The following is an 11,493-nucleotide window of genomic DNA, read 5'->3' as shown; positions in this document are numbered from 1 at the left end:
GATTCAGAGAAGAGACTCATCCTCCTCTTCAGATTCAGACAGTGACAGTAAAAGGTTAGCATGTTTCTGCCTTTTTAGACCTGCAGGTCATTTGTACATATTATCCTGATGCCTTTTTAAAATGATAATACAACATTTATCACAAGAAACTGAACACCAATGTCCTAATAATGCTACAAGACAAGTCCTTGCCTTTGGCACTAGAGGGCGCTAAATCACTGTTGAAGAGGGAGGTGAAGCTGGTTTTTGGTTCCATCTCAAAAGCTGAGTTTTTGTGCCAAACTTGAAAAGTTTTGTCAACCATAAACTTTGTATGCTTGGTCGAAATATAGAACAGGTTGTAGCTACCCTTACTAAGGATGTCAGTTAATGTGTCCAGCTGCTTAATTCTGTGGTAATACAGGACAGTGATGAAAAAGGAGTCTTCGGATGTTTAGCAACAGGAAGAGGTAGTCTTATGAAATTTAAAATGGGTGTAGGGTTGATTTGAACTGAGTGAATGCATCATCCAGCCAATGTAATGCTTATCTTGTTGTTTGGGGTTGGGGCGGGGGGAGGCCTTATTTATTATTCTCCTATGGAACCGAGATAGTTATCATCCTCTATAGATGAGGTAAAGGTTTGTATCATAACATTAAGTGTATCTCTGCTTTATCTTCCTCAGCCAGCTCTCACAACAGCTTACTTCGACCCCCACCTACTAGTCCCAATCATTGATTGTTTGTGTGTGTGTGTTTTACTCCTCAGGCGCAGAAAGGACCACCATCATCATAATCCATCATGCCTCAGTCAGACTGGAGCCAGACCCCATGACAGCCATTCAAGGGGGGGGCCAAAGGGCGAGCGCCACCCCTCCTCCTCCCAACGACGCCAGCAGAGGCATGACACAGACTCCTCCGACAGGGGTCCCCTGTACCCCGTCACCGTGCTAGCTACAAGGCAGCCCCTGCTGCTCCTACACAAAGCCACAGGCGGCGCCATGACACAGACTCGGACGATTAAGTTCCCCCTAACCCCCCAATCAGACACACGCAGAGGGAGAGGAGCCCTCTTGTCCACAGCCGAGCAGCTTGACTGGTCTATGGACTGTCCTCATGTACCTCTGGACTGGACTCAGTGGGCTGTGGTTGAGAACAGTGTGTCAATCTGTAGGCTACTCCTCAAACCACCCGCAGGCTTGTGACCTTGCTTGAACTGATCATCGTTTTTATCTGTTTAATTTGTGTCTTGGTTATCTTTTTCTGAACCAGCACAAATTTATTTTATGATCTGAGTCTAGCTACCAAAATTGAAGGACATTTTGCCACTATTCATGCAAGTAAATCAGGGACTAGTAAGTACTGAAAGCAAGATAAGTAGATGTGTACTTGGTGCTGAAATTATGTTACTGTCAAAAACTTTTGCTGTCCAAGATATTTAATTCTGGTGTCACACTTGCCCATACCACCAGCAAAAAAAACATACGTGGGCCAACAATTGTTGGTCTCCTCTCCTATTTGGTTTGTCTCTCTTGGTCATCAGTTGAAAATCCTCTCATTCTGATGCTTATGGTCTCCAATACATCTCTCCATCCCACTGTGCCTCCTGCACTACTCAGCAGCTTTGCTCCTTTTCTTTCCTCCATCAAGCCAGAACTCCTTTGTCCCCATCCCTCCTTTCTGTTCTAGGTTCAGCTCCCTGCCTCCCTGGCTGTGGTGAGATACCATTGGAATGCACTCCAGTGGTCATAATGGAGTATAGTGTTTGCATTTGCCTTGAATTGGCTCTGAAAGGGGCATTCTGCTGGCTGGCACCTGGGGGTGCACTAAAAAGAGCAAGGCATTCACAAAGGAAAGTGCAAAAAACCAGGCTGGTCCTTTATATGGCCGAGTACCGTTAGGACCACCACACACAAACCAAGCTGATGGACCAGCAGGAGAGGAGGCAGAGACAAAGCCATCCTCTAAGGGACCCGAGAGTCCCGCCCCTCCCTCTTCTACCATACTCTCCTGCCATGTTTTATAGGCTTGGTTGCGTTAACCATGGCAGCCTAATCAACCTGAAAGAGCGTTGTCCTAGATTGCTCCCCAATTATTGCCTCCCTCCCCCGGTGCAGACCCCAACATAACAGACATACAGGGACAGGCCCCACTATCTCCATTTATCACTTATTCAATACCAGTTTTGGGTGGTTAGTTGGCTGTCATCACCTTTGACCAACCCACTCCCTTAGTCCCAGGTCATGGGGTGAGAGTAGTTGGGTGTGATTGAGGATTAGTGGCAAGAGAGTGGAGGAAGCTGTGACACCAAAGTACAGGCCAGGTCCATTTTTAGAGGACGTGGAGTCATTTTGAATTCAAACTGTGTCAATGGGGAGAGAGGCTTGATTTAACTTGTACGCATGGGGCACGGCCAGTTTCTAACTTAGAAGTTATTACAGTTTTTTCCAACCGCTTACACACAGAATCTTTTCATGTCACACGATTTTTTGAAACCTCTCACTCAAAGTGCAAAACTACACACCAAATCTCCAAAACCTTAAGCTATTTCTCAGCCTTTGACTCAGTTGTCAATTGCATAAAACACTTTTTTCAAAACACTACACACAATTCTCTACCTAAAACACAAAAATCTCACAGGAAGTGACTTGCTTTCCTTTTCCAAACACAACCAATCAAAATGCTACACTTATTCACCAGGTCACACACACACTCCTCACATATGTAAACACTAATTGCTTAACTGATCACTAACCAATCACTGCTTTACTGTAGTATCAGATTACCTGTTTTGAACAATGGATGCCAACAATGGACAGAGAGCAAGAGGAGTAGGAGGGAGAGGCAGGGGACAACAACGAGGACAAATTCAAAGACGAAGAGTTGGAAGAGGAGGAAGAAGAGGACGAGGGCAAAGAAGAGAAGGAAGGAGAGCCATCTCTGATGAGATTAGGGCAACACTTGTTGATCATGTGATCAACCATGGTTTGACCATGAGAGAGGCTGGACTGAGAGTCCAGCCCAACTTGAGTCGATTTACAGTGGCGTCCATAATTCGAACCTTCAGAAATGAGAACAGGTATGCAACTATCTAATGACTATTTTAGCATTACAGTAATGTACTGTAAATTACGTATGACTGCATAGTATTGCATAAACATTTGTAACTCTAAGCCATCCATTTACTGCACTGCATTGAATGAATGAGGTTGGTTATCATGCTGTACTACATTTTTTTTTGTACATTGTTTACTGTTCCTATGCTGAACACATACTGTGTTTGAATTCTGTACAGAGTGGAAAGGCAAAGACATCATGGAGGACGAGGGGACGAGGATGCTTGTTTACAGATGTACAAGAGACTGCAATTATAAATATGGTTTTGGCCAACAATGCAATTAGGATTCGAGAGATAAGAGAGCATATCTTGAACAATGACACCATATTTAACAACTCAATGCTGTAAGCCTGTCGACCATACAACGCATCCTCCAACCGCACTAAGTGACGATGAAACAACTTTACAAGGTGCCATTTGAGAGAAACTCTGACAGTCTTAGAATCTGCGACATTACTTTGTAGAGGTATGTATGCAACACTACTTCCAGTACTTCAGACATACCATATTTACTCATCTGTATATCCTTTTGTCTGTTATAGAGAGTATTGGAGATGGATGCACATGTAATTCGCCATGAATTTATTTATGTGGATGAGGTTGGCTTCAACCTCACCAAAACCAGGCGGCGCGGAAGAAATGTAATAGGACAGAGGGCAATTACCAATGTCCCTGGACAGCGTGGGGGTAATGTAACTATGTGTCCTCCATCACAATGCCACACTGGGTCCGTACAACACCGGCCATATGCTCACTTTTCTGGTTGCAATTTACACAATGCTTGTCCCTGATCCAGATCAGGAGCCTGCTAGATTTGTGGTTATATGGGACAATGTTAGTTTTCACCGGGCTGTTCTGGTCCAAAACTGGTTTGCCACTCATCCACAATTTGTAGTTTTGTACCTACCCCCATATTCACCTTTTCTAAATCCCATAGAGGAATTCTTCTCAGCCTGGCGCTGGAAAGTGTATGATCGCCAACCCTATGCCCGCATGCCGCTTCTCCAGGCAATGGAGGACGCATGTGGGGACATAGAGGTTGCCTCTATCCAAGGTTGGATACGCCATGCTAGGAGATACGTTTTCTCGTGCCAAACATCGAGGGAAGTATCTTGTGATGTGGACGGAGTATTGTGGCCAGACCCAGCCCGGAGAAGAGATGAGGCGTAGCTTAGCACTGGTGACTGCCCCCCCAAACCCCCTACCAATTCCTGGACTGCCACCCCCGGGACCCCACACACACAATTGTGTTCTTTACTGTATTCTAAAGAATATACATTTGGTTTACATATGTTTATGGTTTTGTTGTATGCTACTGTATATAACAGTAATGTTTGGCCTAATAAATATTTTCTGTTTCTACATTGCATTGGTGTTTACAGTATACTTGTTACCCCTCTCAGCAATTACTTTCACTGTAGAACATTGTATTGAAATGTCGATACAAGCCTATGAAAGACCAAAGAGCTTTAGATTTAGAAGTGTTTACATGGTATATCCAAAAATGTACTATTATGAAATAAGTGTTTGCCATTTGATGCAAATGCTTCATTCTGACATGTGTTTATGGCATTTTGAAGGAGAAGTGAGGCATTTTGTGTGTGCAGTTTTGGGAATTGTGTGTCGAGTTTTGAAAACGTGTGTAAGCAGTTGGAAAAAACTAATAGTAAATATGTAAACTGAAATATACAATATTTGCTTAGTGCCAGTTGGTAGATTCATTCAGATACATGTTGCCTTCCTTGGTTTGATCTGCTGTTGACCGATAATGTTACAGTTCAAGGAGATAGAGGTTAATGATGTAATGTCAGCATGCTCAAATCCAATTTTATATTTCACTTAACTGCACAAAGAGAAACAGAACATGTAAACTTTCTCTAATCGCTTTAATTACAGTGCTTTTCTCACAAAAAAATGAAAGCTGAAATAACTTTACATAAAAAAAAATACATGTTTAGACAGTTTTGCTAAAGAGATTAACAATGTTTTCAAAGGTTCAAACAATCAGTTTAAAATCAAGAGGTTTTTTAATCCAACGCCTTGCTTTAAAATAAACACTAAGACATTTCCATAGCACTCTGGTGGACAGGGCAGGGGTCAATTCAAATTAAAAGGCAGTCAATTCAGGAAGCGAAGTTAAATAATTTTTAATTGGAAAAAACAGCATCTATTTTCAACGACTTCTCAAACTGTGGAGTAGAAGCTATTCATTTCAAACGTTTTTACATTTTTGAAGTTAATTACAATCAAGTTCCAAGTTTTGAATTCACTTCCTGAATTGACTGCCTTCAATTCGAACCCAGCCCAGCTGGTGGAATAACACCCAAAACCTTTTGATAAGAAGCTCAAAGGGTCGTAACGGAACAGCATGTTTCTTTTGACATGAGGACAAAAGTATACCTCAGAACATGGCCAAGGACAACATGAGCTGTAAAGGAGATAAGATACTAGCACTAAGTTTAAAAATGTGGAGCTCAAAACAGATTTCTTATTGCCACTGACACATGATACATGCCTCATTCCAAAACGATTAATATACTTTTATCATTCTCAATAAAAAGGCATGAAAACACCACCTTTAGGTCATGATCGAGGCTAATGCAGGACATCAGAATGTAGGCCTATAACGGTTTTGTCATACCAGTGCATCACATAGCATACACCTTCAATTATAGGGTTGTTGTGGCGCTAAGTCATTGTGATGTGGATGTTGAGGACATCAAGGCATCCCAACCCTTGAGCACCTGCAGTTGACAAGAGGGGTAACGACAGAATGCTTGTGCAGACTAAAAATGTAAACAATCAATTAGCTAGTCCCGCTGACAATCAATGTGTGTACAAGATATTAGATTCTGCACAGGATATGGGATTATTATAGCAAATGGATAGGCAGGAAGGAATTCTGCTTCTCCAGGCATTGTGAAGATCTGTTGATTTGTGCAGAATCTGTGAATCGCAAACATGCACTTGTTGCTCACCAACAAGACCAACATACAGACCACATCCTGCACTTTTGTTGCTATTAAATTCAGGCTCATTGTGACGAAGGCAGTACACATTATTATTAACCTGAGCCGCTGTCATACCAACAATGCTGACCAGACAGCACCTCTGTTCATCACAAAGCAGGTGAATGATGAGATTCAGAGGAACATACTCTACATGGCAGCCACTTCTCAACATGATCTGGACATACAACAAAAGCTGGTAAGTGTTGACAAGAGTTTTTGACTTTGAAGCCCACCGACCTCTGTTTTAGGCTTCATCTCAATAATATTCTCACAGTACAACTAGTTAATGCCAGTGTTTTGCTAAATGGTATTTTGGGGGAGCAGGATATTGTAGCATTCAGAGGTATTAAACCATAAATGATTCAAGTAGTGCATCATGTATGCATTATTCAGAATCCCACCCCCCCCCCCAAAAAAATAAATGAAACGCTCCTTACAGTACAAATTACCAGCTGACGTATAACGTAAAGAAGTCATTAAATGTAGGGTTGAGACATGGGGTCCCATGATAGCTGGTTGAATGATTTTTTTTGCCTCCCTTTTCCATTTACTACACACGAGTATGTCTGCCCAAGGGCCAAGAAAAGGAAATAACCCAGGTTGATTTTTGTAAGTGTGCAATAAGCTGCCTCATAACCCCAAAAAACTAGACTATTTACATTAAATAAGAAACCCTGACAGTTTTCCAAGATTGGGTTATTATCCCCCCCCTGGCCCGTATGGTGTATTCTTGTAACTAGAGATGAGAAATGAGGGCATCATTCGAGTAGGTACGTTTTGACAAATGTAGCTCAATTTGCAACATCAGAAGAGTACAAAGCAAGGATAGAGAGAAGATAGTGTTACCCTTTTCACACTACTAAGCCGAGCCAAACTGAGCCGTACTGCATCGGCCTGGTTACTCATCTACCACAGTTGCTAGAACCTTGCTGGAAATGACAATGTGGAAGGAAATCATCCGAGCCACTGTACGGTTTGGGTCGGCAGGATAGTGTGAATAAGGTATATGTGAGTTGAGGAGGACAGTGGATGATGATTAGGCCTATTTCTGGTTTTTTAACTGATTAGACAACCAATCCAGTCCTTCATAGAGACCGTCTCCGCTGGTGGCACAGGTGGCCTGGATGTACCAGTTTCTATGGCGGAGGGAGTGCAGTCCCAGCTTGTCTGTGATTTCGGCCGCATTCATAGCATTTGGGAGGTCCTGAAAAGAGACATTTTCCCATTATGAGACAAAAGCCAAGCCAGGGAAGGAAGGACATCCAAAGTATATTACAGGGGTGTATATAGTCATTTCTATATTATTAAGACAAATAAAGCAAGTCAGCTGCTTTTAGGCGTCATATACTGGATAATTGAGGTGAAAAATGTAGGATACCTGTTTGTTAGCGAATACTAATAAGACTGCCTCTCGTAGTTCGTCCTCTGCCAACATTCTCATCAGTTCCTCACGGGCTTCGTTCACTCGCTCTCTGTCATTGCTGTCCACAACGAAGATGAGACCTGAAAAACACCCAGAGAGAAAAACATGAGCATTGAGTCACCTGACTTGCCTCTAAAGGGCTCGACATGAATGCTTGCCCTCTTGTACAGGACAAGTTAAAAAAAAAAATGTTGGACAAGAAGAATATAGATGTAAGTTGTCCGAATGGACAAGTAAAAAAATAATAATCACAATATCAAACAATTAGCCTACTCCGATCAGAGGGGCTAACATTAGAACACTATTCAAATCTATTTTTCCATGTACACAAATAAAAAGGCCTACATGTCAAAATGTAGGTGATATGCCCAAACCAATGCTGACATAAGGGAGGTGCCAGAAAATGTAGCCAAACTTTAATGAGACATTTAATTACATAAATATAGGTTAAAAGACAGTCATGTTTGACAAATATAATAAAGGATAATTAACATTAACGTCTAAAGGCATGATTCTGTTGACATACTCGAGGCACGGTTAATTCAGATCAAATGGTCACAAGACCGGAGAGTGAAGGACAGTGCCTGTTGCGCACCGCACATCACCCACCTTGAATCTGAGCGGAGGCGGTCAGCATTTTGAAACTATTTAACCATAAACGTAATTGTTTAAAACCTGGACGTTTTATGTCATTTTATGAAGCATGTCTTACCTTGTTTCAAAGTAGCCCAGCCAAAATATGACCATAGTCATGTTGAGGGAATTATTTTATAAACACTTAATATGCCATTGAAACCAGCATTTTTCTCATGTTCTATTGGTTTTCAAATCAACATGATTTTATTGTCCAGCAGCCAAAGGCATAATCCTAGTCATATTAGTAACCCATGCCAGTTGATGCATCTTTATATCTAGCCTCTTATTTTCAAAATTGTATTTTCATCTTGGTCAGATGAAACCGCTCACGCGTGAGGTGTGCTTTTGAGGACAAGTATTTTCCCGCTAATTGCATTTTGGAACATTCGCGTGTAGTCTACAGCCATGTGTGCATTGTTTAGCTTATAATATGAAGAAATAAAACTTTATCAACATTTTAAGCTAAATGGTCTGATCTGTTGCATCAGCCTCATTGCTTTTACATTTTTTAAGTGGTTGTATGGATTTTGGATCTATCGTCCCATAACTGTCCCAGAGTCTGTATTGAACCATATTCATCATTTTTATGACCAGACGCCCTTAATTTCGAGCCCTGGAGGGTATTATTTTATAAAGACATAAAAAGTATTTGGTTGTACTTGTAATGTTGCAATATTTTATAGGCTACCAAGGGTGGCAAACCATCCTCCAGGATAGCCTTAAAGGGGCATTGCTGTATTTTGAGACAAGCTTGAATATGCAAAGCATAAGTGTAGCCTACATTTTTGTCTGATTCTCTATGGTAATAAAGATAGTAATGCATTTTATTTTTTTAAGTGGTGCCTTGCATCATACAATGGGCAAGTGACTTGAGCTTTTGGACAAGTACAAAAAAAAATTGGCCTAAAAAGTTAATGCCAAGCGCTGCTCTAGTCTGTTGGCCCCCTTTGACAGGAGTGAAATGACTTGCTGTCTGCACACAACTTACCCTTTGTGTTCTGGAAGTAATGACGCCACAACGGTCGAATTTTGTCTTGGCCGCCTACATCCCACACTGTAAAACTTATGTTCTTGTACTCGACTGTCTCGACATTAAAACCTGAGTGGAGGAGAGAAGATATTAATAACCTGTCCAACCTATTTGAGGCAACACATGAACATGTCCAGGGGGAATTAATTGTGTTGTTTCTAATAAAACATTTTAAGTCTCATTGTTACACAAAATATAATATACATACAAACTGGGCTGACAACATTTAGGCCTACATACCACCAGTACTACTACTTACCTATAGTTGGAATGGTAGTTACAATTTCCCCAAGTTTTAACTTGTACAGGATTGTTGTTTTACCAGCAGCATCGAGACCCACCATGAGGATCCTCATCTCTTTCTTGCCAAATGCTTTAAAGAGGCTTGCAAATAAATTCCCCATAGTGAAGATGAGGGATTCAACTTTGGCAGAAGGAAAACTAGATGAGAACAACAAGACAAAAACCAATCAGATTTGTAACAGTCAGTGTGTATTTGTGCGCTGCCAATTATAGGTTAACCCATATTTTAAGCAATTATGAGTTGTTTAATATGCCTAGTTTAGAAGCTTGCTGACAAGTTATTTTTTTAAGCTAGCAAGATAGCTAGCTAACTAGCTTCTAGTTAGAATTTAACTAACCATGTAGCAAACATTAGCTAGCGTCAACTGTTAGTTAGGTAACGTTAACTATCTAGCGTTATACAAATAATTTATATACTAGCCAATTAGATAAAGGAAGATAACCGTCGTGTACAAAACTGTCTTGCAGTGATTTGAAATTACACAAATGGCTATATCGAAAGATGATTGACTAGCTATAAGTTAGCGCTCTACTAAGCTAGCTAGCTGGATGTTTTGCTAGCGTTAGCAAGTGGCGCCCAGCTAAGTTAGCCTAGCCAGCCATCTGGCAAGTTTTTTTCCAGAACTTTTTAACTAGCTAGACACCAGGAAATTATACAATTTTACGTTATATAGCTACTTAGCAGCTAAAAAACGATTTGAAATATGACTATTATCATATTCAAACATCAAGAGTATAAATTACAGTTGTTTTCAATTCTTTCCTCTTCAAGGCGTTTCCTTCCTCAAGATGGCGATTATTATTTGGCCACGTCACAGCTTCCAGAATTACTTCCGTGAAACAGCCGAAACAGAGACTTTGGCATATGGCCAGAGAGGATGAGGGGAAGAGAGAGGGATAACTCGGCCTACAATCTGTCTTCTCCAGCAGAAGGCGTTTTTCTGTTTTTTTCGCTCACCAAGCAAGGAGTTTTTGTATGGAGATCAATGAGTGTCGAATTTGGTCAACCAAATATCGAATGGCTTATTTGTTACTCGTTTATTTGATCAAATATACGTTTTGTAATGCTTAGGTTGTTATGAGTGTACTGATATAAGTAGGACACGTGACATCCTGTCAAACTTTTAGACAAAAACAATTTATATGGGAATTGTGCCTGTTACTGCAACCCTGGATCCTTCAGATGTCCTTACCATAAACCCTAAACTTAAGCTTAGCCATGACCCTAACCTTAACCATTTAAAATTTGAACTTCAATGGGGTAGGGACATCCCAAGGATTCCTGATAGCAAGGACCATTGTGGTTGTTCAAACATGTATCTGCCCTCTCATTGGCTAGAATGGTTCCACCTGACTTTCTTCTTCTTCTTCTTCTTCTTCTTCTTCTTCTTCTTCTTCTTCTTCTTCTTCTTCTTCTTCTTCTTCTTCTTCTTCTTCTTCTTCTTCTGTGAGGTTTATCTTCACCCTTGACCCATCCTCCTCTAATTTATTTCATGCATCAGCATATGACACCTTCTGAACTACTCTGACCCTGGCTACCTCAACCTGCCTCTCGCACACCGGACACTTCCGATCCCCAGCAACATGGGCACCCCTACAGATGACACAACTATTTCCACTGAAACTACACATTCCTCTTTCCCATGCCCTCATGCACACTTCCTACATATTGGAATCTCCCTCCTACACACAGCTGCAACATGACCATACTCGTGGTACCTGAAACACAGCAGTGGGTTCGGCACAAAAGCTCTAACAGGATAACTGATATATCCTAACATGACTTTGTAGAGTAAAGACTGATTCAAAATTCAAAAGGACAGACAGTGTCTCCTCTACTTCACCACGCTCACCACCAGGTCTGCGTCGCACCAAACGGCGGTCGTTACAAACACTAGGAATCTTCACCTTCAATTACTCCACCTCCGCTACCCCAGAAATCACTCCTTTCAATGGCGTCCTGTTCCTAAGAGCAAGAAACCGATCTTGCCCAA

The 11,493-nt window shown here is 41.3% G+C and overlaps 1 protein-coding gene across 1 annotated transcript; it reads right to left on the bottom strand.

Annotated features, from left to right (window-relative positions):
• Nucleotides 1-4,965: 4,965 nt before the first annotated feature.
• On the bottom strand, nt 4,966-10,320 carry LOC311146894 (ADP-ribosylation factor 1-like). The gene is made up of 5 exons (XM_084183521.1): nt 10,244-10,320; nt 9,456-9,637; nt 9,155-9,265; nt 7,486-7,610; nt 4,966-7,311 (listed from the first exon to the last, which is right to left on the bottom strand). The coding sequence occupies exons 2-5, from the start codon at nt 9,598-9,600 to the stop codon at nt 7,150-7,152; spliced, it is 543 nt and encodes a 180-aa protein (XP_084039647.1). The 5' UTR covers nt 9,601-9,637; nt 10,244-10,320; the 3' UTR covers nt 4,966-7,149.
• Between the last annotated feature and the right edge of the window lie 1,173 nt (nt 10,321-11,493).

This window comes from Coregonus lavaretus (genome assembly GCF_964263955.1).
Source record: "Coregonus lavaretus genome assembly, chromosome: 19".
Lineage (NCBI taxonomy): Eukaryota > Metazoa > Chordata > Actinopteri > Salmoniformes > Salmonidae > Coregonus > Coregonus lavaretus.
This window is presented reverse-complemented; position numbering and strand designations above follow the sequence as displayed.

What these genes read in the sequence shown, in the direction of transcription:
- LOC311146894 (XM_084183521.1), bottom strand. Translation starts at nt 9,600, where the DNA reads ATGGGGAATTTATTTGCAAGCCTCTTTAAAGCATTTGGCAAGAAAGAG. An exon ending in AACTACCATTCCAACTATAG is followed by an intron (nt 9,266 to 9,455) that starts GTAAGTAGTAGT and finishes TCCTCCACTCAG; the next exon opens with GTTTTAATGTCGAGACAGTC. An exon ending in TAGTATTCGCTAACAAACAG is followed by an intron (nt 7,312 to 7,485) that starts GTATCCTACATT and finishes GTCTCTTTTCAG; the next exon opens with GACCTCCCAAATGCTATGAA.